At 40.4% G+C, this 27778-nt stretch overlaps 1 protein-coding gene across 7 annotated transcripts in view; it reads right to left on the bottom strand.

Moving 5' to 3' along the window:
* Positions 1-27778, bottom strand: part of LOC146579125 (uncharacterized) — an 83693-nt gene that overhangs the window by 41358 nt on the left and 14557 nt on the right. For 6 of the 7 annotated variants that reach the window (XM_085261320.1, XM_085261272.1, XM_085261296.1 and 3 more), the window contains 13 exons: positions 27379-27720; positions 26950-27243; positions 26724-26849; positions 26542-26636; positions 22864-22950; positions 20664-20738; positions 20241-20366; positions 19217-19291; positions 12305-12400; positions 11101-11196; positions 9210-9305; positions 8033-8083; positions 3551-3652 (listed from right to left, as the gene is read on the bottom strand). In XM_085261320.1, the coding sequence (XP_085117446.1) occupies positions 3551-3652; positions 8033-8083; positions 9210-9305; positions 11101-11196; positions 12305-12400; positions 19217-19291; positions 20241-20366; positions 20664-20738; positions 22864-22950; positions 26542-26636; positions 26724-26849; positions 26950-27243; positions 27379-27720 (1661 nt within the window). The remainder of the gene's footprint in view (positions 1-3550; positions 3653-8032; positions 8084-9209; positions 9306-11100; positions 11197-12304; positions 12401-19216; positions 19292-20240; positions 20367-20663; positions 20739-22863; positions 22951-26541; positions 26637-26723; positions 26850-26949; positions 27244-27378; positions 27721-27778) is intronic. The other variant, XM_085261314.1, reaches the window with a different exon arrangement.

Below are 27778 nucleotides of genomic sequence, written 5' to 3'. Positions count from 1 at the left end.
TTTGTCCGAGTTTCATGCTACAAAATCATCTAAGAACTGTTTCAGGTGTGGTTCAAACAGTCATCTAGCTAACCTACATCAGTGTCCTGCTGCCAGAGCTACTTGTAAACTGTGTCATAAAGTTTGCTCGTGTCTGCTGATCATCCAAGACAAGAGATGTTTTGCAAGTCCACTTATTAAAACTGACTGTACTTTACTTAACAGACCCTTTGCATGCATCACAAAGATTACAATCCAGCATAAATGTGAGCACAACTACTTCCTAAGCTAAGGACATCCATCTGATTATGGACACAGGCTCAACAGTTTATATTTTTCTTAACCACATCTAGAAAGAGCACTTCAGTGATACACCACTAAAACCACCTGACCTTCAACTGGTTACATACACAAAGAAAATAATTCCTGTGATAGGCTGAACATCACAATTTTAGGCTCCACTGTTCTGCCCCCATGTGCTGCTCCTACTGATTCTGTGATCTCTACAAACACATCACCTGCTTCTTGTATGCCTGCTGCCTCAGATATTGGCTGTTTGCATAAAGTCAAACAACTTTGACAAACAACTCACATGACTCTGAACGAGGCAAGATTTTCTTGTAAAACAAAGGGGAGCCTAGCAAAAAAAAGTTTGGGAACTGCTGTTCTAGACAAACACCAGGGTCCTCTCTGACTATGGCCGCCGCCCTCACATCTTACATACACACACAGACAAAGACACTCCATGACTCTTACATGTTGCCCCATCTTACAGGCCTATACCTTCCCTTCAAGGAAAGAGATTTACGACTGTTTTTCACTAAGCTGCTGCCTCCCTTCTCCCACAGACGAGCAGGAGGGCCCCACTCTATCTAACCCCCCCACATGCCTGAATGTCTCTGACTTACTGCGATGGCCACTGTGTGTGTGTCTATGTAGGACACATGATAGAACATAAGACACATTTGTGAAGCTAACCTAACTGACAAAGTGATATTACTATTACTAAAGTGATATGGTAAAAATATTTGATCAATACATAGAATAAAGAAATTTCCACCACATGGCACAGAATAACCTGCAACGTTTGCCTTCCGAAAACTGTCTGCAACAGAACAAAAGTTATCTATTGTTGAAAAAGAAGATCTTGCTTGTGTGTGGACTGCAGAGAAATGGAGAACATTTGTGAGGCCGATGTTTCACTCTGCGGACAGACCACCAAGCTCTGAAAACGCTGCTGAGCATCAAAGGGATTCATAGGGCTAGAATGAGTATGGCTCGCTGGTCTGCTCGACTATGATGTTATTTACCACCCAGGTTCTCTGAGCCATACAGCTGACTGTCTATCTCATCTGCCTCTGCCTGTTTCTTCCCATCTCTCCTCAACTCTTTGCTTTGCTCTCACAAATACAAAGTGTTTTGCCTGCCTCAATCAAATCACTTGCACCTTACTACAAAATCCATAATGAACTCTCAACTCTAAGTAATTATGTTCTCAGAGGCTCAAGGCTCATTGCACCATGTTCAGTGAAACCTAAACTGATCGCACTAACACATGAAAGGTGGTCAGGTGGCGCCTGTGTCTGGCAGCCTCGCCTCTGTCAGTGCGCCCCAGGGCAGCTGTGGCTACAATGTAGCTTGCTATCGCCAGTGTGTGAATGTGTGTGTGAATGGATGAATGACTGAATGTAGTGTAAAGCGCTTTGGGGTCCTATGGACTAGAAAAGCGCTATACAAATGCAGGCCAAAGGCAACAAAGGATTGTGAACACAAAGCAAAGATTAAGAGACTTCTACTGGTGGCATTGACTGACTCCTACTCCAAATGGCCAGAGCTTGCCTTTTCATGTTCTGCTAATACTATTGATGTTATTCAGTTTATCTCATCTGTCTTTAGTCCTCACAGCAACCCAGAGAACATTGTAAGAGAACATGTTACACAGTATACCTCTGAATTGTTCACCTCACTCCTCCAAAATAGAGGCATCTCAAAGCAGAACATCTGTCTACTACCCAGCTCCAAATAGAGCAATTGAACGATTTCATACAATCTAGTAAGAGTGGCTGGATCCAGGCAACTAACCGCTCTTACTAGATTGTATGATGTCATCTCAACAAGAACAAATTAAGTTGCTGAATTTCATGCAGATGCTACATGATTTAATTACGTTCACCATAAAAACATGGAATTATTTAGTTCAAATTACAAGTTTGGATCTTATGCATGTAAGAACCACCCAATTTGATTTTGGGGGTCAACTCACGAAATTCACAAGATCACATTAGATGTCAAACCACAGGAAAATCAGTGGTGTTACAAGAGGAAGACAACCACACCACGTGTATGCTGTTACTATTTCTTATGGTTTAACTTGTCAAGAACAACAACATAAAGCATCATCAAGCATAGCTTTCCTACTTTTGTTAAGTCTGTATTGACAGATTAATGCCATGGTGGTTCGTGCTGTTGCCTCAGAGCAAGAAGATCCTGGGTTCAAATCCACAATGTGGCGAAGTTTGCAGTGGGTTCTCTGTGCGTACTCTGGTTTCCTCCACAGTTAAAAGTCATGCAGTTGTAAGGGTAACTGGTTATTCTAAATTGCCCAAAGGTGTGAAAGTGCAAATGATTGTTTGTCTCTGTATGATTGACTGGCGACCTGTCCAGGATGTACCCTGTCCCTCTTGCCCTATCACTTCCACAGCCCAGATAAAGATAAGAAGATGGGTGGGATTGGAAGTTGCTGTAAATCCATTAATTTTTTTTGGTTGTACATTACTTAATATGAATACAACATGTACTACAGACATAAGTTACATTTCATTCATTCAACAAGATTATCATTGGTGTAACAAGCAAATATTTTACTAGTTCATGTAACAAGACTGATTTTTGATGTGTTTAAACAATATAAGATGGATTTAAATAAATTTAATTAGACTAACGTGGTGCAAACATGTTGATTGAACAAAAGTCAAATTAATTGAATGGTAATGTTAATATTATGTTAAACCTACACACATATATGGTGTTGAGACAACACAATCAAGATGGATTAATATAACATGATTTGTTTAGATGGAATATAAGTGGCAAGATAAAATTACGTTCATCCAATGAATTATTTTTTTGAGTGCAGTGACAAATAGTTGGAGATCGTATTCCTAAATAAAAAATACGCAAAGAACGAGGTTGCCACATTCTTTGGTCATTTTGCTGTTCAGGTATGTCCTACAGCATCTACGACAACATTTGTAGACGAGGTCCTGAATTTATGTTTCAAATCTATGAGGCACTGGCTGGAAAATAAATGAAAATAAACACCTTCAAGCACGGAGAATACAACAGAATAAAGATTGCTGTCAATAAATGACAGTTAATCACAGCATCACTGCAAACAGCAGATAAATCAGTCTAAAAAAATATAATCAGTACAGCTCTGCTTATTTTCAATTAATTATATAAAATCAGAATTTCTGAATTTTTCTTCAGAGTGTTTCAATCACCAGAGAAAGAGATCTGATTAAACATGGCAGTCATGTAAATGCAGGAAGTTAGTGTATAAAAAATGAACCTGTTGTTTTGTGGAATCGAGCTCATTTCTCATTCCCTCCATTTCTCTCTCCATCTTCTGTTTCTCTTTCTGGGCTTGACTGATGTTTCCATAAAGCTGCAACTAAAAAGAAACAAAAACAGAGAAGACAAAAGTACATTTTTATGTTTTTTGTTATAGCATGTGGGTGATTACACAGAGGCAACAAATTAATTTCTATATGGAATCAGAAGAATGGAGAACCTAAAGAAAAAAACTGCATTTGAATTTCATTATAAGTAAATTAATTAAGCTTTGTCTTAAATTAAGAGTTTTCATATAAGAAGAGAGTATGTGTGACAACAACACACACTGTCTCAATGAGGTCAACAAATTTCTCTGTACATTTTCAACCAACAACAACACCCTGAAATAAAAGACAGTCTTCACCCAGATGAGAAAACATTGAATCTCAGAGTGACTGATGTCTGTAAAACTCTGAGGAGAGTGAGTGTATGAAAGGCAGCAGGACAACATTCATGGACGAGTACTCAGAGAGTGTGCTGAGCAGCTAGCACACGTCCTTACAGACATCTTTAACAACTCCCTTAATAATGAAGTCCTTGTAGAGTCCCTTCCACATCAGTCTTTGGCCAAACTGCTCCACAGAGCGATGTCCTCTGCTCGTTACCTGAGCTTTACGAGAACAGTCACGTATGAATGCTGTTTGTTGGTTGATCATCCCCCAGGAGGTGGTGAAAAAACTGACCCCTCCCACAGGTATCAGCACCCCCATGTGTATCTGGCTGCTGGTCTTCCTCAATGACAGAACTCACTCTGTGAGAGTGGGAAACAGCATCTTCAACTCCACCTGTCTCTCCATTGTTTACTGAGCCCAATGCTTTTCACGCTGCTGACACATGACTGCAGCGCTGCATCTTCCTCTAATCACATGATTAGGAACACAAATGACATAACAGTGGTGGGTCTCATTATGGACAACATAGATCTGTCCTATAGAGGACCGGTGCAACAATCCTGAATGTCAAGAAGACCAAGAACTTGATCATCAACTTCAGGACAAAACAGTCCAGTCATTCACCACTAATCACTGACAACAGAGCTGTGGAGGTAGTCAGCAGGGTCAACTTTCTGGGGGTACAGATAACAAAGAAGTGAGACTGGTCACCAAACACATCAGCACTGGTTAAACAGTCTCAGCAGTGTCTGAGCTTCCTGCTTCCTTCCAGGACTTCTCCTCCATCCATCCAGGAAGTCGAGCACAGATGCTGTCTCAGCAGAGTCCATAACATCATCAGAGACTCCGCCCACCCCCACCATGCACTGTTCTACCTGCTGCCCTCTAGAAAGAGGTTTAGCAGCATCAGGACCAGGACAGCCAGATGTTACAATAGTTTCATTCTCCAGCCATCAGCACACCAACCACCCACCCTGACTGCCTCCCCCCTCCCCTCTGTCCCCCATGACTCTATATTTACAGCAGTGTCATTTCATGGCTGAAATGATGATTGTACACTTTTCCGCTGTTCAATATATTAAAGGTCCTGCACAGCTTTTCTTTGCCAATAAAAATATTTCATAACCCTAATAACATTTCTTTTCCTATATTGTTACACGTTTATCCAAGACTCATTTTTATATTTGAAACCTTTAGACTTATTTTTATTGATTTATTTATATTCTACAGTCTGATGACGAGTAAATGCACCACAATTTCATCCTGATGTGCACTAACTGTTCTGAATGACAATAAAGTGGTGATTCTGTTCTATTCTGATAGCTTTATACAAAGAGATTAAATCAAAGCTATTTTATGTAAAATAAGTGAGCTGATGTAGCCTGATGTTAACAACATGAAGTGTTGTGGGACGATCTGAAAAATGTGTATAAGGTGGATTTATAAGTGCTTTTGTGGTCAATGATACAGAAACTGCAACAATGGAAGGAAACACACATGTGTGTGATTGCACAATACAATCACACATTCATACATAAAAAATATTAAGTTCTATATAGAATTAACCCTCTGGGGTCGCCGGACGCGCCGGCGTGTCAAAATCACATGACCATTGGGGCTCGCTCGGGCCATTTCGGAGGTGGGGTGCCCCCGGCCTCTCGGCCTGGGGCTCGGTCACTCAGGCACAGCTGGCTGCCGGCGGAGCTCACGGGCGCGTCACTGCAACTCCCCCTGGCTTCTGCTCCGCGGCTGCTGAGTGAGCCCTCATCTGGGACTCTCCTCAGCTCTTACTGGGACAGTGGCGCGGCTGCCCCTCTGTTAGTCTTCCTTGGTCTCTTGTGCTCTGGGGGCCTCTGGATGTCTGGAGTTTTGATCTCCTCCATACCTGCTTCATACCATAGAGGACAGGGCTGTGGCTCGCCACACTCCCTAGCAGATCGTTACATGGAGAAACCTTTGGAATGCAAGCATGCTGATCCACACAGGTGTGCACACAGGTGTACACATGGGTATTCACAGACGTGGACTACAGCTTTCTTGGCTGCTGCCTCAAAGCACATTGTGCGCTGTCTATCTTGCGTGCTGCACAATATCGTTTATTATTTAGTAATTATTGATATCTATTGCTAGCTAGTTTATTGTGATGGTGCTTTTTTTTTTCTTATTATGTTGCTCTTTGTTGTTTGCTTTCTCTTCTGTTTTTTTTTCTCTCCATACAGGTGATCCAGGTGTTTTGTTTTTTTTGTTTGTTTGTTTTTCTCTCTTCCCCCCCTTCTCACTGTCTCTTCTCCCCTTTGGTTTTCTTTCTCTCCCTCTCTTTCATTCTTTCCCCCTGTCCTATCCCCCAGTCATGTCTGTCCCGTTTGTAACAACTGAAAATAAAATAAACTCATAATTATAATAAAGGTCAATCAAATGGACCAATATGGCAAGGCCATGATGATCCACTTAATAAAATAAATCCGCTTGGCATCTTTCTTGGCCTTAAGACAACAATTCTGATGGCTATAGATCCAAACGGGACAAAAATAAAATAAAAATAAAATAAAAAATCACATGACCAATTTAAGACGACACAGCTACAAGATGCAGTAAGTCAGAGTCTCCATTTCACCTTGGGTCGAAAGTGCGGACTTCAAACTATATACCAGTTTTTGAATTGTGTCAATGGGCCACGTAAAACCAGAGTTATGATAAAAAATACACACGATGTTTTTTTCTGAACAAAACTGGTGTTTACAGCGGGAAGAACGGTAAAAACGGCATTTTCTACAGACAGCGCTAGCAAACACTCTCCGCTTGCGAGTGAAAAAAGAAAAAGAAAAACACCCCTTCCCTATTGGTGTTAGAGTTTACCATGTCAGCCAATCAAAAAAATGATATGGCAACATGTGATATTTAGTTGTTTAGGGAGAAGGGGAAGTTTTTAGGAGTGACACCCGCGACGGAAAGCAGGCGAGTGAAAGACACACAGAGAGAGTTTTCATATGTGAGACATTAGTGACGTTTAGCGTGTTTGGATGCTATAATAAGTTTGTTGTGTAGTTATTGTCTTGTATTGTGTGTCAGTTATACTGCTGAATGTTACATTTTCTCCAAAAAAAGCCATCAAAGGCAGATTCCAGTGTAAACGCTGTTCCCACATGGAAAACTGGACTGATGCACCTCCTGCTGTCAGACCTGCAGGGTTTAGGCCTGTGCTGTTCTCCTCTGTCTTATACTGAACACAAACTACATTTTTGGACTGGCACAAATAATTTGTGTGGCTTCTTATTTGATGCAGAACACCTGATTGTTCTGTAAATAGACTTAAATGGTTATATAAAAAACCCCTGAGGCCTTGGCTGCATTTTTAGGTAAATAGTATCATATAACTTTGTTGTTTGCAAAACTTGTGCGTAATTTTTAGAAATGTACAATTTCTATTTGCATTTCAAGTTATGAAAATGATTCGTTAAACATGTTTGTGGGTTTTACAGTAAAAAATATAACTTTTTTCTACTCGGATTTTGAATTTTTTGTCTGAATTTAGATCAGCTGTGCTAATATAGTATACCAAAATGAAAAAATAACTCAAATTTCAGATATTTGAGGTTGTGCTGAAAATAATGATACCAAATAAGGCAAGAAAAACATATTTTAAAGGTGAAATATAGAGGTAAAATCAAAAGTAGTCAAAAACGGCCAATTATACCCTGGACCCCAGAGGGTTAAGAGCCTGCTATGATATAAATTACAAAAGGATGATCCCAAAGAAACACATTCATTTGCATTTCGTTATTAGTTCATAATTAATTGAGTATTTTAAATTAACAGTGTTGATATAAATGAAAAAAGGAAGATGATGAGTTTCTGCATGTCAGCACTTTCTTTGGATGTAAAAATGAATTATATTCTTGTTCAATATATAGAAACAGTTACTTTTATAGACTGTTGGTGTCAAATAAACAAACTAATATTTAAAGTTTTCTTCATAACTGTTTACAATACAGAGATAAAGAGAGTTGAGTCAGTAAATTCTGAATGTTTATAATGGAAACACAAACCTCACGATTTTTCTCCTCCAGGTCCTCTGCTGCTGTTTTCTCCTGCTGGAGCTGATTGATGATTTCAGTATTCATGTGAAATGTTACAGGAAGAAAGAGCAGAAGGAAGAAATGTTCATGTTTCAGACACAATAATGGAAACACAACCAGAGTCACATTAAAGCTCTGAATTAAAGCTGTATTATGTAAATATAAGTTGGCTGATACAAAAAAGCAAATAAATGAAGACTCTAAGGAAATATTTGAGTTTTAATGTCGTGTCTCCCAAAATAAAAGGGATTATTGGTTAAATAAATAAATGCACAAAATATAACATTTATCAAGTCTGATTTATAAAATAAAGAAAAGATTAAAATATTGAGATTTTTAAGCTTTTACTTGAGTGCAGCTGGATGTCAGTGTCACTAAAGGGTGTTTAGTGTCTTGTGTTGGTCGATAAAGCATCAGTGTCAGAATTAAATGTAAAAACATAAAAGCATTTTTTGTCTTTTGCCTTTGTTTCATCGTCCCTACGCATGCTCAATCATCCAGGTAAGTTTTCAGTGGGAGAAACCTTTGGTCACTCATCCAAGTGACTCTTCAGTCTCAGCTGACTGCAGGTTTCCCCAAATCTTATAAACAGTACATTTGCATAATGACTAATATGAGCACCACTGAAGGAACAATGGGCTGTGAGGTCAGATCCTTGATCAACATCATCATGTTTAAGGAACACGTCTGCTCACACTCAAAAAAATGAAATTGGGTGGTTGTTACATGCATAAGAGCCAAACTTGCAATTTGAACTAAATAATTCCATGTTTCTATGGTGAACGTAATTAAATCATGTAGCATCTGCATGAAATTCAGCAACTTAATTTTTTCTTGTTGAGATGACATCATACAATCTAGTAAGAGTGGCTGGATCCAGGCAACTAACCACTCTTACTAGATTGTATGAGAATACAACAGAATAAAGATTGCTGTCAATAAATGACAGTTAATCACAGCATCACTGCAAACAGCAGATAAATCAGCCTAAAAAAATATAATCAGTACAGCTCTGCTTATTTTCAATTAATTATATAAAATCAGAATTTCTGAATTTTTCTTCAGAGTGTTTCAATCACCAGAGAAAGAGATCTGATTAAACATGGCAGTCATGTAAATGCAGGAAGTTAGTGTATAAAAAATGAACCTGTTGTTTTGTGGAATCGAGCTCATTTCTCAGTCTCTCCATTTCTCTCTCCATCTTCTGTTTCTCTTTCTGGGCTTGACTGATGTTTCCAGAAAGCTGCAATTAAAAAGAAACAAAAACAGAGAAGACAAAAGTACATTTTTATGTTTTTTGTTATAGCATGTGGGTGATTACACAGAGGCAACAAATTAATTTCTATATGGAATCAGAAGAATGGAGAAGCTAAAGAAAAAACTGTATTTGAATTTCATTATAAGTAAATTAATTAAGCTTTGTCTTAAATTAAGAGTTTTCATATAAGAAGAGAGTATGTGTGACAACAACACACACTGTCTCAATGAGGTCAACAAATTTCTCTGTACATTTTCAACCAACAACAACACCCTGAAATAAAAGACAGTCTTCACCCTGATGAGAAAACACTGAATCTCAGAGTGACTGATGTCTGTAAAACTTTGAGCCGGACAACATTCAAGGACGAGTACTCAGAGAGTGTGCTGAGCAGCTAGCACACGTCCTTACAGACATCTTTAACACCTCCCTTAATAATGAAGTCCTTGTAGAGTCCCTTCCACATCAGTCTTTGGCCAAACTGCTCCACAGAGCGATGTCCTCTGCTCGTTACCTGAGCTTTACGAGAACAGTCACGTATGAATGCTGTTTGTTGGTTGATCGTCCCCCAGGAGGTGGTGAGAAAACTGACCCCTCCCACAGGCATCAACACCCTCATGTGTATCTAGCTGCTGGTCTTCCTCAATGACAGAACTCACTCTGTGAGAGGGGGAAACAGCATCTTCAGCTCCACCTGTCTCTACATTGTTTACTGAGCCCGCTGCTTTTCACGCTGCTGACACATGACTGCAGCGCTGCATCTTCCTCTAATCTCATGATTAGGAACACAAATGACACAACAGTGGTGGGTCTCATTATGGACAACACAGATCTGTCCTATAGAGGACCGGTGCAGTGTCAACAATCCTGAATGACAAGAAGACCAAGAACTTGATCATCAACTTCAGGACAAAACAGTCCAGTCATTCACCACTAATCACTGACAACAGAGCTGTGGAGGTAGTCAGCAGTGTCAACTTTCTGGGGGTACAGATAACTAAGAAGTGAGACTGGTCACCAAACACATCAGCACTGGTTAAACAGTCTCAGCAGTGTCATTTCATGGCTGAATGATGATTGTACACTTTTCTGCTGCTGTTACTGCTGTTCGATATACTTAAAGATCCTGAACAGCTTCTCCTTACTAATAAAAGTATTTCATAATCCTAATAATATTTCTTTTCCTATATTCTTACACGTTTATCCTTTTTAAAATATTTTAAACCTTTAGACTTTTTATAGATTTATTTATATTTAAAGTCTGGTGATGAGTAAATGCTTTTCATTTTGATGTGCACTAAATGTTCTGAATGAAAATAAAGTGGTGATTCTATTCTATACTATTCGCTTTACGCAAAAAGATTAAATAAAAGCTATTTTATTTTAAATATCAGGGAGCTGATGTAGCCTGATGTTAACAACATTAAGTGTTGTGGGATGGTCTGAAAAATGTGTATAGAGGTGGATTTATAAGTGCTTGTGTAGTTAATGATACAGAAACTGCAACAATGGAAGGCAAAACGTGGGGGATTGCACAATACAATCACACATTCACTCAAAAAGTTAATAAATTAGGTTCTATATAGAATTAAGAGCCTGCTATGACATAAATTACAAAAGGATGATCCCAAAGAAACACATTTATTTGCATTTCATTATTAGTTCTTAATTAATCAAACAAACAAAATAATATGTAAAGTTTCCTTCATAACTGTTTACAATACAGAGATAAAGAGAGTTGGGTCAGTAAATTCTGAATGTTTATAATGGAAACACAAACCTCACGATTTTTCTCCTCCAGCTGCTTCTTCCGGTCCTCTGCTGCTTTTTTCTCCTGCTGGAGCTGATTGATGATTTCAGTATTCTTCTTCTCTGACTGCAGGTGAAATGTTACATGAAGAAAGAGCAGAAGGAAGAAATGTTCATGTTTCAGACACAATAATGGAAACACAACCAGAGTCACATTAAAGCTCTGAATTAAAGCTGTATTATGTAAATATAAGTTGGCTGATACAAAAAAGCAAATAAATGAAGACTCTAAGGAAATATTTGAGTTTTAATGTCGTGTCTCCCAAAATAAAAGGGATTATTGGTTAAATAAATAAATGCACAAAATATAACATTTATCAAGTCTGATTTATAAAATAAAGAAAAGATTAAAATATTGAGATTTTTAAGCTTTTACTTGAGTGCAGCTGGATGTCAGTGTCACTAAAGGGTGTTTAGTGTCTTGTGTTGGTCGATAAAGCATCAGTGTCAGAATTAAATGTAAAAACATAAAAGCATTTTTTGTCTTTTGCCTTTGTTTCATCGTCCCTACGCATGCTCAATCATCCAGGTAAGTTTTCAGTGGGAGAAACCTTTGGTCACTCATCCAAGTGACTCTTCAGTCTCAGCTGACTGCAGGTTTCCCCAAATCTTATAAACAGTACATTTGCATAATGACTAATATGAGCACCACTGAAGGAACAATGGGCTGTGAGGTCAGATCCTTGATCAACATCATCATGTTTAAGGAACACGTCTGCTCACACTCAAAAAAATGAAATTGGGTGGTTGTTACATGCATAAGAGCCAAACTTGCAATTTGAACTAAATAATTCCATGTTTCTATGGTGAACGTAATTAAATCATGTAGCATCTGCATGAAATTCAGCAACTTAATTTTTTCTTGTTGAGATGACATCATACAATCTAGTAAGAGTGGCTGGATCCAGGCAACTAACCACTCTTACTAGATTGTATGAGAATACAACAGAATAAAGATTGCTGTCAATAAATGACAGTTAATCACAGCATCACTGCAAACAGCAGATAAATCAGCCTAAAAAAATATAATCAGTACAGCTCTGCTTATTTTCAATTAATTATATAAAATCAGAATTTCTGAATTTTTCTTCAGAGTGTTTCAATCACCAGAGAAAGAGATCTGATTAAACATGGCAGTCATGTAAATGCAGGAAGTTAGTGTATAAAAAATGAACCTGTTGTTTTGTGGAATCGAGCTCATTTCTCAGTCTCTCCATTTCTCTCTCCATCTTCTGTTTCTCTTCCTGGGCTTGACTGATGTTTCCAGAAAGCTGCAATTAAAAAGAAACAAAAACAGAGAAGACAAAAGTACATTTTTATGTTTTTTGTTATAGCATGTGGGTGATTACACAGAGGCAACAAATTAATTTCTATATGGAATCAGAAGAATGGAGAACCTAAAGAAAAAACTGTATTTGAATTTCATTATACGTAAATTAATTAAGCTTTGTCTTAAATTAAGAGTTTTCATATAAGAAGAGAGTATGTGTGACAACAACACACACTGTCTCAATGAGGTCAACAAATTTCTCTGTACATTTTCAACCAACAACAACACCCTGAAATAAAAGACAGTCTTCACCCTGATGAGAAAACACTGAATCTCAGAGTGACTGATGTCTGTAAAACTTTGAGCCGGACAACATTCATGGACGAGTACTCAGAGAGTGTGCTGAGCAGCTAGCACACGTCCTTACAGACATCTTTAACAACTCCCTTAATAATGAAGTCCTTGTAGAGTCCCTTCCACATCAGTCTTTGGCCAAACTGCTCCACAGAGCGATGTCCTCTGCTCGTTACCTGAGCTTTACGAGAACAGTCACGTATGAATGCTGTTTGTTGGTTGATCGTCCCCCAGGAGGTGGTGAAAAAACTGACCCCTCCCACAGGTATCAGCACCCCCATTTGTATCTGGCTGCTGGTCTTCCTCAATGACAGAACTCACTCTGTGAGAGTGGGAAACAGCATCTTCAGCTCCACCTGTCTCTCCATTGTTTACTGAGCCCAATGCTTTTCACGCTGCTGACACATGACTGCAGCGCTGCATCTTCCTCTAATCACATGATTAGGAACACAAATGACACAACAGTGGTGGGTCTCATTATGGACAACATAGATCTGTCCTATAGAGGACCGGTGCAACAATCCTGAATGTCAAGAAGACCAAGAACTTGATCATCAACTTCAGGACAAAACAGTCCAGTCATTCACCACTAATCACTGACAACAGAGCTGTGGAGGTAGTCAGCAGGGTCAACTTTCTGGGGGTACAGATAACTAAGAAGTGAGACTGGTCACCAAACACATCAGCACTGGTTAAACAGTCTCAGCAGTCTCTGAGCTTCCTGCTTCCTTCCAGGACTTCTCTTCCATCCATCCAGGAAGTCGAGCACAGATGCTGTCTCAGCAGAGTCCATAACATCATCAGAGACTCCGCCCACCCCCATCATGCACTGTTCTACCTGCTGCCCTCTGGAAAGAGGTTTAGCAGCATCAGGACCAGGACAGCCAGATGTTACAATAGTTTCATTCTCCAGCCATCAGCACACCAACCACCCACCCTGACTGCCTCCCCCCTCCCCTCTGTCCCCCATGACTCTATATTTACAGCAGTGTCATTTCATGGCTGAAATGATGATTGTACACTTTTCCGCTGTTCAATATATTAAAGGTCCTGCACAGCTTTTCTTTGCCAATAAAAATATTTCATAATCCTGATAACATTTATTTTCCTATATTGTTACACGTTTATCCAAGACTCATTTTTATATTTGTCATGGTCCGGGTGTGTGCCAGTGTGTCTCCCTCCGAGCCGGCGTCTCCACCCCTGGGAGGGGCCTCAGTGTTTTTGCTGATTGCTCACACCTGTGGGTAATTTAGCCGGGGACTTATAAGGCCAGCGTACTCAATCTCTCTTCGCCAGATTCTCTGCTAACATCAGTCAGTGCAGGCCACCACCATGATTCCCTATGTATTTTTGTGAATCACCTTGCCTCACTGTATGTTTGTTTTTTGTGCGCCTCTCTCTTAGCTACACCTACCTGCCTCCCTGCCAGGAGTTTTTTTTGGATTACACACCCGGACTACTCACCCCTCTACGTCATCTCCGACCACCTGTGGCAAGTACGCAGTATGAAGGAGGATTCTGAACCAACAACATATTCATATGTCTCCTGTTAAGGTTCAAAATTGAGGAAGGAGAGTACAAACCACCCTTGGTCCAGAAGCTCTTGGTCAAACAATGATTTTTAATGAATACACACGTGTGGGAAGAACACTCTGTGCGCAGACAGCAAGTGGTCTTCGACTTAATCAAAGCATAAACAGATATTTTATACCGTCAGGGTTTGATTTACTGACGCCCCCTTCATGCGTCACAGACAGGATATATACATACGTCAATATCAAAACCACAATGACTTTTAACACAAATTAAAAGAACATCGTCTTCCATCTTCATAACAGGTGCATCCTGTCACTGCCGGATGCTCGCTTGTCATCTTGACACCTCAGCAGCAGTTCTGCTACAAACTGCTCTTTGCAACCCCAGCAAAACATAATTAAACTTCCCCCTATAAATGATTTCCTCTAACTGAGTGTGTGTGTGTGTATGTGCTAACCACAATTGCACCCTGTTTCACCTCGCGACTAGCTCCTGACCTCTAGACAGAGAGACAGAAACCACCCTCAGATATGTAATAACCGAACTGAAACTATGTATGTGTCATCTACTAAATAAATGTTTTAATCAAGAACCCCTACTAAAAGCTTAATACAAGAATATGAACATATAAAAGATATCAAAATGAACTGTTGTGTAAGCATGTATTGCAATTCCTTCTATGTTCTAGTTTTCCCTCAGCATGGATCATCTAGACACTCTCACTAGTGAAGCTTTAGACCATTAATGAACCTGAACATCAACTCAAATAAGCACAAATATGCAATATGTATAAAATAGTTATAACTGCACCTGGAATACAAAGTTAATTTAATACCTGTATGCATAAAACCTTAAAGCCTTCTTAAAGCTATCTGTTACATTGTTAAAGCAATGATCAATTTGAATAACCTAGTAATTCAAATGGCCTCGTCTGGCCTGCTGCTCAAAATAACCTAAAACTGGTTTCACTTCTGCAAACTCTCTGCAAGCCTGTTTCCTGTCAGCCTGTGACTTTTAGCCTTTTCTGAAAGACACACTGTTCAACCTCTGAATGCAATATAAACTACAGATTATATTATTAATGCAATGGTAATAATGATGATTATTTAACAATAGCAGTAAAATAATTTCCCTGCTCCACACTCCTTATCCGTATCTGAACATCTGCACTCTGTTACAGTGACCCCGACCTTTTCCTGGATCTAATGAGACTCGCTTTCCAGTCCAATCCCCGGAATAGCTGTCCTCTCTGACCCGGACCAGATTGTGACTTAGATTCAGTGGTGGAATGTCGTACTTGTCTAAACTCACCTTTGTTCATGAATATTTGTGGAGTCATTAAATATCATTTCTCAAAATCTACTTACGTGCTGTTCGGCGTCCTGCATTTGAGTCCTGTCACTCGTCTAAAACGGTCTCGGCCGTAACAGTAGAATCTGGCCAGCAGTTATGGACTCAGCGGACGCAGCCATTCAGAGGCAGGAGGCGATATTAGGAAGTCATGAACAATCTATACAGTTCCTGTTAGCCCAGCAGCAGACTCTTAGGGATGGTCAAAGTAAAATACTGGAGTCTCTCTAGGCTCTACAAGCGGGTATTTCTACTGCTGCTGGTTCCGCCTCGGGTTCCGCGGGCCAAGACTCCGGTACACCAGCTCCTCTGCCACAGTCTGTTGCCTTTGCAACCTACATCGGTTTTTCGTGATGCCACGTCCCCGGAGCCCGAACCCTTTTCAGGGGATCCAGGGAGTTGTAGCGGTTTTCTGCTTCAGGTCGACCTTGTTTTCGGTCGTTCTCCGCGCTCATTTGTTGCGGATTCTGATAAGATATCTTATTTGGTGGGTAAACTGCGTAACCGTGCGCTTAAGTGGGCGGAGGCGTATCTATCGAAGAATCCTTTGTTAACCTGTTCTTATGAGGTGTTTTTGGGGGAATTCCAGAAAACGTTTGCGCATCCCATTTCTGAGGGTAGTTCTGCGCAGAGGCTGCTGGATGTTCGTCAGGGCCGTCAGAGGGTTGCCGATTTTTTTTGATTGATTTTCGTACTGCCGCCACCGAAACCGGTTGGCCTGACGACGCTCTGCGTGGGGTATTTTTTTTCGGGCATCGAATGAGGGTATGAAAGACCAGCTTGCCTCCCGTGATGAGCCTAAATCTTTTGAGGAGCTGGCGTCCCTCTCCCTTCGCATTGACAACAGGTTGCGTGACAGGGAGAGGGACAGGAACTACAAATCCCAGCGCCGTTTACCGCGCTCGTTTCCGGGTACGTCATCGTCGCCGCCTCTGACTGCGGACTCGCATGAGTTTGTCGCCTCGGCTTACGTCACTGATCCGGAGCCGATGCAGATTGGCCGGTCACGGTTGACACCGGAGGAGAGGGAGCGGCGGCGTCGGGCACATGCCTGTTTTTACTGTGGCTCGTTGGATCACTTGATTGCTGCATGCCCAAAGGAGGGAAAAGGCGTCGCCCGCCGGTAGAGTCGGGGATACGGGTGGGCGGTTCGAACTCTGGTCAGAAACCCCGTTTTCAACTCCCTGTCACCTTGGAGATGCTACAGATCACTCATTCGTGCACAGCCTTGTTAGATTCCGGTTCAGAACAGAATTTAATCAGTCTCGCTCTTGCTGAACGATTAGGCGTTCCGCTCGTGCACCTTGAGCCGCCCATTCCAGTTAGAGCGATTAATAACCAGGTTTTCACTAAAATTTCTTTTCACACTGGTCCAGTGTCACTGTGCACTTCGGGAAATCATAGGGAGAGACTCACCTTTTTTGTCCTCGATTCACCTGATACTCCTCTCACTTTGGCTGTGTTTGCACAATCCGCACTTGGATTGGGAGGGGCAAAGGGTTATCAGCTGGAGCCCTTTTTGCCACTCCAATTGTCTGACTTCCGCCCGTTTTCCCGGCCCGGGGGAGGCTTCGGGGACTGATGCATATGTCCCCGATCTCTCCGGGGTGCCGCCGGAGTATCATGATTTGCGGGAAGTATTCAGTAAGATCAAAGCGCAATCCCTACCGCCCCATCGTCCTTATGACTGTGCGATTGATTTGCTCCCCGGGGCGCCCTTGCCCGTGAGCCGATTGTATAGTATCTCTATGCCAGAACGCGCTGCGATGGAGGAGTATATTTAGGGATTCACTAGCGGCTGGGATAATCCGTCCGTCTTCATCCCCCGTGGCAGCTGTTTTTTTTTTTTGTTTTTTTTTGTTTTTTTTGTGGACAAAAAGGATGGGTCTCTTCAACAGTGTATTGATTTCAGGGGCTTGAATGACGTCACTATTAAAAAGAAGTATCCCTTGCCACTCATTAGCTCCGCTGTTGAATCCCTGCAGGGTGCCACGGTGTTCACTAAGTTAGATCTTCGCAATGCTTATCATTTGGTGCGAATCCGTCAGGGAGACGAGTGGAAGACCGCGTTTAACACCCCCTAGGCCATTTTGAGTATCTCGTCATGCCTTTCGGTTTAACGAATGCTCCAGCGGTGTTTCAGGCCCTTATTAACGATGTCCTACGGGATTTCCTCGACCGGTTTGTGTTCGTCTATTTAGATGACATTCTTATTTTTTCTAAGACTCTGGCTGAGCATCGTTCGCATGTCCGAGCTGTCCTTCAACGCCTCTTGGAAAACAGACTGTATGCGTGAGCTTATTCAACTCCTCTCGTCTGTCTTTAGTTGTCACGGCAACTCAGAGAACATTAATGTAACAGACAAAAGTACACAGTTTACCTCTGAAGCATTTGACCCATTCCTCCATAATACAGGCAACTCTCACAGCAGAACATCTGTCTACTACCCAGCTGCAAAATGGAGCAATTGAACGGTTTCTTCGTGACCTCTGCACCTGCATCCAGACAGCAATCCAGCCGTCACAGCCATGGAAGGAGACTGTGCTGGACTGGCTTCAAGTTTACTGTATAACACTGCATGCGACCACTTCCCTCTCCCTATGAACACCTTCATGGCAGAAAGATGGGTAATAAACTGGACATACTCCCTTTGCCTTCTACTGTAAGAAATATCAGCTGAAGAGGCAACATTACACTGATGCTAAGCGTCATGAATGGAAGCCTGCTTTTCTACCAGGAGAGAGAGTGAGGATGAGGAAACCACATCATTCTGTTAAAGGACCCCAGATTTACTCCTCCTGACCTGGTAGCACGCAACTCAAGTTTTTAAGTTAGATAAATAAATAAATGAAGCAAGTATGTGTGACAACAACACACACTGTCTCTGTACATTTTCGATAAACAACAACACCCTGCAATAAAAGACAGTCTTCACCCTGATGAGAAAACACTGAATCTCAGTATCACTAATGTCTGTAAAACTCTGAGGAGAGTGAATGTATGAAAGGCAGTGTGCTGAGCAGCTAGCACACGTCCTTACAGACATCTTTAACACCTCGCTGCAGCAGAACGTTGTTCCATCATGTTTCAAATCTGTCCCCATCACATGTTTTGTTGACACCTGCCCTCTGCATTAACTCCCTTAATAATGAAGTCCTTGTAGAGTCCCTTCCACGTCAGTCTTCGTACTGGCCAAACTGCTCCACAGAGCGATGTCCTCTGCTCTTCACCTGAGCTTTACGAGAACAGTCACGTATGAATGCTGTTTGTTGGTTGATCATCCCCCAGAAGCTGTTGAGAAAACTGACCCCTCCCACAGGTATCAACACCCCCATGTGTATCTGGCTGCTGGTCTTCCTCACTGACAGAACTCACTCAGGCTACGTCCACACTAATGCTTTTTTGTTTGAAAAAGCATCTTTTTCTCTCCGTTTCGGCCTCCCATCCACACTGAGACGGCGTTGTCTCAGGAAAAACGCAGCATTTTGAAAACCCTCTCGAAACCTTCCTCCATCATCTCCACTTTATCCCCCCCACCACCACCACCATTCTTCTGAGCGATGCTTTCACTGACCTTTGATTCCAGTGTAGGAAATGTTTGCATCAGCCTCTGAATGATTTCATCCAGCTCCGTCTCAGATTTGGACATCTGTCAGAAAGAAAGACAGACAGATGTTGATGTTTCAGCACTTTGTTGATAAAGTGACAAAATTGATGAAGCTTCACACTGTGAGCAACATGTTTAAACACACAAAAACTAAAATCACTTCATTTCTTAGACATTTTATTTAAATACGACTACTGCTCTTTGCGGCTCCTCTGTTCCAGCTTATGACCTTCAACCACACAAGTCTCATATACTCTAAAGTCTGAAAGCACATTTATTTTTGTTACTGTCTGTTTAAGGTTTGCAGAATAATAATGAACGTAAACAAAATCACAGCTTTAACAAGGATACAGTATCTTTAATGAAATGAACCTGAGCAATATTCTCACTCTTGTCTTTGTCTCTTCACACACAGTTAATCGCATCAAATGCAACAATAAACAGAAGCTTTAAATCTCACTTCACTTACTGCTATTTAATCAGGTGTGTGATAACGTCAATATTTAATATAGAAGCTCAAATTTCAACAACACAAAATGCTGTCAGTTTAGAAGATAAAATTAACATAAGAACATATAAATATTCAGCTCTGGCAGACTGCTACATATCAAATTTGATGACACATTGATTTTAGGACAGACTTTTTTCTTCTTTGATGTGGAGCATTTTTTACAGTGTGTCATCCTGTTTTTGCCATATCCACAAAATCTCGGTTAAAGGAAGATGACTGTGTTCATTTACTGAGATCCACAGTTTGTATATCATAAATTCTTTTTCTCACATTTTAGACATTTAGATTTAGATTAGTTTATTTATACAGTTGAGTGTGATAGTGAGTAAATACTGATGTTTACAATTATGTTCAATATAGGTATTTGTTGTGCCTGAAAATGAACAAATAAATGAATGAATGAATGAAATGAATGAATTATACTTTTCACAAAGAGAGTTGAATCAGCAAAATCACAATGTTTATAACTGAAAGACAAACCTCTGGATTTTTGTCCTCCAGCTGGTTCTTCAGTTTCTCTGATGCTTCTTTCACCTGCTTGAGCTGATCGATGATTTCAGTATTCTTCTTCTCTAACTGCAGCTGAAATGTCACATGAAGAAAGAACTGAAGGAAAAAACGTTCATGCTTCAGACACAATAATGAAACACAACACAATGAGTCACATTAAAGCTGTATGATGTAAATTTAAGGGAGCTGATGCTAACAACATTAAGTGTTGTGGGATGATGTCAACAATCTTGCAGTGGTAGGATTTCAAAGTTGTGTTTGGTTAATGACACAGAAACTGCTGCTGGACAAAACTGCAGGAATATAAGTGCACAGGTCTGTGATCATTGGGAGGATGACAGCATCACATGTGTCCATGTTTACCTCTGTGTGCTGAGAGATGCTTTCACTGACCTCTGAGTCCAGTGTAAGAAATGTCTGCATCCGCTTCTGAATGAATTCAGCCTTCTCTAACTTAGAGTTGATCATCTGTGAGAAAGAAAGACAGACAGATGTTGATGTTTCTGCAGCGCTTTGTTGATAAAAGTGCCAAAATTACTGAAGCTTCACACTGTGAGCAACATGTTTCCAACAATTGTGTCCCCTTACACAGTCTGATTGGTGTGTTTTTTATTGTACTATTATTATTGTATTGTATTATTATTGTATTATTATTATTACATTGTAGCCACAGCCACCCTGGGGCGCACTGACAGAGTTTGATGTGCTGCGCTGCTGCTCCAGAGGGAGAGAAAGTACTTCCAGGTCAGTTTTTTGTTATTCCCTCATCCTGTAAGCTGTGTTCCTGTTTGCAATCCTTCACGGTGATGCTCCGAATGTTAAGTTAATGTCTGAACGTAAGTTACCTTTAATTTGTTGAGTTGCAAACTCAAGTTTTGCCGCGGCTTTGACTTTCTACCGAGTCATAGCGGCGCAATTTCACGTGGTGATTAAAGGCTTGTGCCGCCAACTGCTGCCATAGTGTAGTACTTCCATTCAGCCACACGATGGCGCCATTAATGATGGTTATAGCCGGTGAATGTCTATGTTTGTAGTATGACATCACCACTGTGTTTAATCTGAGTTCTCTGTATATTTGAACCAAGTAATGTAATATTTACATAATTTGAGTTTTTATATATTATGTCATGGACATTATATGCATAGATGGATGTGTAACTTTATATTTTGAGTTTATATTAGTTGAACCACTGTTGCTGTAATATATTTGGTCTAACAATAACTTATTATTTACTACAGACTATTGGCTACACTGAGCTTTGAGGTGACAATAAACCAGCTGACTGTGACAGTTCAGCAATGTGGAAGCCTCGTGTCCTCTTTCCTGTGTTCTGACCGACACACCCTCTTGTTAGCTGCTGAACCTAAAATAACTAGCCCTGACCTATTACTCCTCAATAAAGACAGAGACAGACAACCATCACATCTATGAGCAATTTAGAATCATCTGTTAACCTAACACCACTAACATGTCTTTGGACTGTGGTGGGAATCTGGAGAGAACCCGTGCAGACACGGGGAGAACACGCAAATCCAGTCAAGATGGGGGATTTGAACCCAAGACCTGCTTGCTTCTTGGAAATGGTGTTAACCACCATGCCACAGTACAATGTTTCAGTGTAGGCCTTAGATAACGGATAGTCTGGACTAGTCATTAAACAGCACTGGTTGAACAGTCTCAGCAGTGTCGGCGCTTTGCATTATGGATGAGGAGAGCACAACTTTCTCCTCCAGCATCTCCACTTTCTACTGAGGCAGCATCAAAGTGTGCTGAGCAGCTGTGTCTGCATCTGGTTTTACAGCTTCAGGGCCTCAGAGAGGAGATCACTGCAGAGAAGATCACCAGGACTTCTCCTCCATCCATTCAGGATGTCGAGCACAGATGCTGTCTCAGCAGAGTCCATAACATCATCAGAGACTCCGCCCACCCCCATCATGCACTGTGCTACCTGCTGCCCTCTGGAAAGAGGTTTAGCAGCATCAGGACCAGGACAGCCAGATGTTACAATAGTTTCATTCTCCAGCCATCAGCACACCAACCACCCACCCTGACTGCCTCCCCCATCCCCTCTGTCCCCCATGACTCTATATTTACAGCAGTGTCATTTCATGGCTGAACGATGATTGTACACTTTTCTGCTGCTTTTGTTGATGTTCAATATATTTAAGATCCTGCGCAGCTTTTCCTTATTCATTTCCTTACTAATAAACTAAAATATTTCTTATTTTTTATTCTCACATGGATCTTTCTTGCATTTTATGCCTTTAGACATTAATTTTATTTATTTATTTTTATATTTGATGATGAGTAAATGCACTGGAATTTCATTCTGATGTGCACTAACTGTTCCGAATGACAATAAACTGGCGATTTCATTTAATTCTGACACATTTCTGCAAGCCAGTCCTTTCTTTGAATTTCAACGTGGATTATAAGTTTGTTTAATATGTAGAAACAGTTACTTTTTTAGACATTTGTTACAAAATAAACAAAATAATCTCCTTCATAACTTTACAATACAGAGATAAAGAGACATTTAATAGGGACACACTCACACACATGACAAATATATACCAAATAACAAATACGAACCTCTTCTTTAATGTCCTGCAGATTCTTTTCAGCTTTCTCCCTCCTCTTTTGTTCCTCCGGAAGTTTCGACGTCCAAGTTATTGGCCACTAAGAGATGGCAGACAAGCCAAGTACAAATACTTTGTTACTGTACTTCAGTATAATTTTTCAGTATCTTTACTTGAGTATTTTTCTGAGATCCTTTTAGTTGTACTCACATTTTTAAACAAATATCTGTACTTTTGACTAATTATATTTTCAGAACAGGCTTGTTACTTTTTTTTTTACGCACTGCTGAGGAGTCATTATTTTACATCACTGTGAGCCTTCAAATATCAAACTGATTTGAGCCAGGAGATGTCGCATAAAAAGAGATGACATGTGCCAAAGTCAGAGGTTAAAGTGGACCCCTAGTGTGGCATCTCTTCATCTGAGCATCTGCTTTTTCCTTGCCACACATTGACCTACTTTGATGGGATTCAGTAAGAAACTTAGTTATATTTGTGCTGTGATTTGCTTGTAGCGGCCGTTATGTTGTAAAACAGCGCTGATGGCAGCAGCTGGTTGCACAACTTGGTACACTCGGCCAGAGGAGGAAAAATCAGTTTGTGTTGGTCCCGTGACTCAGAGTTGCTCTCCTCCACACAGTGCTCATTTATAAAGTGCTTTAAAAACCCAAACGTTTGAGTGCAGCTAGACAAAAAACAAACAGCACAAATGTAGTCAAATAAACTGATTTTTAGTTTTACTGTAGTTATTTTCCTCTCAGTTCTCGATTCTCTCACTAGTTAGCTAATGTTAGAGAATTGTGGATCAATATGATTGTCATTGTGTAAGATGATTACATCTTTAGGATGAATACTGACTTCTGTTTCCTACACAGACACACACACACCACTGATCACATCACATGCTCATAGAGACACACACATCAGATGTTCTCTGTTGCAGACACACATGACACATGTTCACATGTGAGTGTTTTATCTGTTGCATGATTAATGAGATGTTTGTGTGACCACAGAGTTAATAAAAGGCTGTAGGGGAGGCTGGCTCTTGGGAGTTGTCTGGGATCAGGTGAGGAGCTTGCAGCTCCAAGACCCTGGTCCAATCAGCTCCCCTTGCAAGTTCAAATGGATCGAGCTCTGTCTTGCTTTGTTCACAGGAATAAGTCTAAACCAGCATAGCGCAGACCTAACAGCTAACAACATAAACTAATGTAAGTCTATCAGCCGCAAACAACCGACCACATGACGTCATGTACCAAATTGACAGAAGATGGCGCTAAACATGTTTTTAAAACTTTAAGCCCTTGTTTCTTAAATCCAGCTTCACAGTTACATCTATGTCAGTGTTTGAGGGCTCTGTGTGTAAATTAGCCTTTATATGTGCAGCTGTCAAGTCATCTTAAAGGTCCAGCTGCTGTTTTTCACAGGGAGAGAAAAGAAAGAGATGACTTCACTCAGAGATGGAGAAATCCCACTTTAACCTCTTCTATTCTCATCTTCTGTTTAGAGGAAAAGTCAAACCCTCTACAATGGAGACAACAGAAAATAGAGTTTTAAATTTTTCTTTTTTTTTGTCTGCTCAATCTCTTCTTAAGTAATTCAAGCTAATTAAATATATTAGAATTAAAATTTATACTCAACTTATATTTGTATTCCCATTTACTGATATTATTTCATTATTATGTAGCTTTGAACAAAATAGCTGGTAACAATGCCCTCCAAGGAGCTGCTTTTACTTTCTTACTTTGAGTAAATTTCAGTCTGTATTTTTTACATTTACCCGTTTAAATAGCCTGAATCAGTAATTTAACTTTTACTGAGTATTTTTCTAACACAGATCTCTGTACATCTACTTAAGTACAGAATATCTCTACTTTTGTCACCTCTGGTGCCATTATTATGATGAAGATTTGTGTCAGTGTGTGGGATTGTCCTCCTAAGGTTTTTCTTGTTAAATGGTGATTATGGGTAAGTGCATGTCACGGACTGCCGGGGCAGACCGTGTGGAGTGAGTAGAGGACCCAAGAGCAGACAGAGGTGAGGACACAAAACTGGATTTCGAACGAAAAGCGAGCCTTTATTGTGGCTGAGGACAAGGAGTGCAAACAAGGCAAAAGCGTAGTGACAAAACTAAACTATAACTAAACTGGGAAAGTGATACCAGGATAAACTATGAAGACACAGGAAACCATAACTATGACTACAAGGACTGGCTGTGACAACATGGAGGGTGGGAACACAGACGACGCGACACAGACTGTATGAAACACAGAGACTAAATACACATGAGGGATGATCAGGGGAAGTGGCCACACATGGGAGCACAGCTGACACACATGAACCTAACGACAGGACAGGAGAAGTGAAACTGAATACACTGACAATGAATACAGACTTACAAAGTAAAACAGGAAACATGGAGATTAGACATGACAAGAACTAAACATAACCACGCAGACATGACACATGAACCAGGCGGACTTAGTACAGGGGGAGATGACATAAACAACTAAGGAACAAAACTAAACTGCAATCTGGAAATTAACTAGGTGAACTAAGCTAGGTGCAAATGAATACAAAAGATACATGAAACTCAAATACTGGGTCGCTCGACCCAGGACCATGACACCGCATTTTGGGGTTTGTTATGGAGTAATACAAAACTAATATAACACATAGTGTAATGGATTACTTACTGCGGGTAATAAATAATGTAACACATTAGTTTAAAGTGTAATGTGAATTACAAAATGAGCGCAACACTGATTAAAGCTACAGTTAATAAATATGAGATAAAACGCAATCATGAGGTAGTGTCAATGGAAAATTGTACTGAGTAGTCAGTATAAGCTTTTAGTGATATAAGTTTATTGATGATAGAATACTGCATGATGGCCTTTTCCTTGTTTAGAACTGATTGTTCTTTATGAAACGTGTTCTGATATTTGTATCTGAATCTTTCCACAGCGATAGTAAGAAGTTGAACAAGCAGTTCTGACCTCGCACACACACACACACACACATGCTCATGTCACTGAACGAATGTATTCATTTCGCTTGTATAAATAAAGAACGCAGACGGTGACAGAGCACAAGTCTGTGAGTGTCTCTTACGTGTAGGAGCGCTCTGTCACTTGTCCTCGCGAGTAAAGACAACTGCAGTGTTTGTGTTTTCTAACTCAAGTGTCTCAGCTGAAGAACTGCGGGGTGACTTTAAGAAATCCCCTGTGAGGTAGAAAAACTTGTTTTTCATTGCTGGGTTGTATTTTTAAATCAATATGTTTCTTTTATGTATGAGCACACCTACTGTCTCTGTTGGTGATGTGTGAAGTCCAGGAAAAGCTTGATTATATAAAATAATTTCATCAGTAGCAACATTTTTACCAAAACAGAGACTGGTGTGACATTACTGAAGTAGTAATCTAATAATGATGAATGAAATCACACTGATGTTTTCACATTGTTTCTGCTTCATTCCTTTAACATCAATAGAGAGTTCTTTCTACTCAACCTTAGTAAATGCCCATAATGCACATGATGTCTGTGTGGTAACCGTGTGCAGTTTTTTTTCTTTTTTCTGTTAAGCATTATTTCAGATAGTTTTATTTTGAAATTAGGATTAATATTCCATTTCATTTCTGAAAAACAATGAACATCTTGATATTTAATTTGTTTGTGTTTATCTACTCACGCTTGAAGTCTTATTCTTAGTTTTGGGAGAAGAGCCTCTCAGAGGAACTTCAGCACCTCCCACATCAGTCTGATCCTCTGGGCTTCTGTTGTTCTCTTTTTGAAATTAAAAATAAATGAGAAGGAATGAAAATGAAAACATTGATTTATAGTAGAGGTAGGAAAAATTTATCAGTGACTTACTGTGTTTCTTCATTCTACATAAAAGGACAGCAGCTGATGAAATTAACAGCATGATGCAAAGAGCCAAACAAACAGCCAAACCAATGATGACAGAGGGAGAACTGGATGGGACCTCAAAGAAATCCTCTGAAATGGTAAAAAAAAACAAAAAACAAACAAACTAGAAATCTGGACTTCATATGTTCAAAAAGTGTTTCTATCATGAATGCAATAATATAATTTGAACCTGGAACATGTATGTGTGTCTCTCTGTTCTGGCTGATTTTCTTCTGTTGGACTCTGCAGGTGATGTTGTTGCTGTGTCTCTTCTCCACAGTCACTCTGCTGCTGACAGTATAGAGGTCATCAGGACCTTTGAGGGTCTCTGTAGGTCCAGCAGAGAGGAGGTTTCCCTCACCGTCCAACCACAGCAGCTCAGGCTCTGGATACCAGCCTGCAGACTCACACTGTAACACCACTCCTGCTCTGTTTTTGTCAATCCCTGATAAACTGATGACAGGTGAGGTGGCAGCATCTGATGCTGAGCAAAGAGTTTACAAAAAATGTTAGTGGGTGAAAAAACTCCTAATATGGACAGTAATTCACAATCATTAAATTATTAATATTACAAAATTCTGATGCATTTAGCGTGTTCTCTTTTCTGAAGTCTACTTACCAACCACAAGCTTAACAAAAGATTTTTTCTCCATTAAAGGAATGCTGCATTCATATGTTCCTTCATCAGAGAGTTTTACTCTGGAGAGTTTCAGTGAAATGTTTCCACGCTTCAGCTCATTGATGAACAGTGATGCTCTTCCCCTGTATGAAGGATTTCTTGTATTCACCAGATCCTGACCGGATCGCCACACATGGACAAATCTTGGGTTCAAGTCAGATCGTGTCCACTCCAATATCTCAGCTGTCACATCCTCTGCAGGCTCCACGTGACACGGTAAAATAACATCATCATCAACTAATGCAACTACTGGTTGATGTGGACCAACCACCTCAGACTCCACTATAGACAGGAGGAAAAACAAAGATGATGTGTTTTTTCATTTCTGCAGCAGGTGTGA

This window comes from Mchenga conophoros, linkage group LG3, assembly GCF_057382185.1.
Source record: "Mchenga conophoros isolate Kocher_MC1m ecotype Shallow Benthic linkage group LG3, M_conophoros_male_GT1.1, whole genome shotgun sequence".
In the NCBI taxonomy this organism is placed as follows: domain Eukaryota; kingdom Metazoa; phylum Chordata; class Actinopteri; order Cichliformes; family Cichlidae; genus Mchenga; species Mchenga conophoros.
This window is presented reverse-complemented; position numbering and strand designations above follow the sequence as displayed.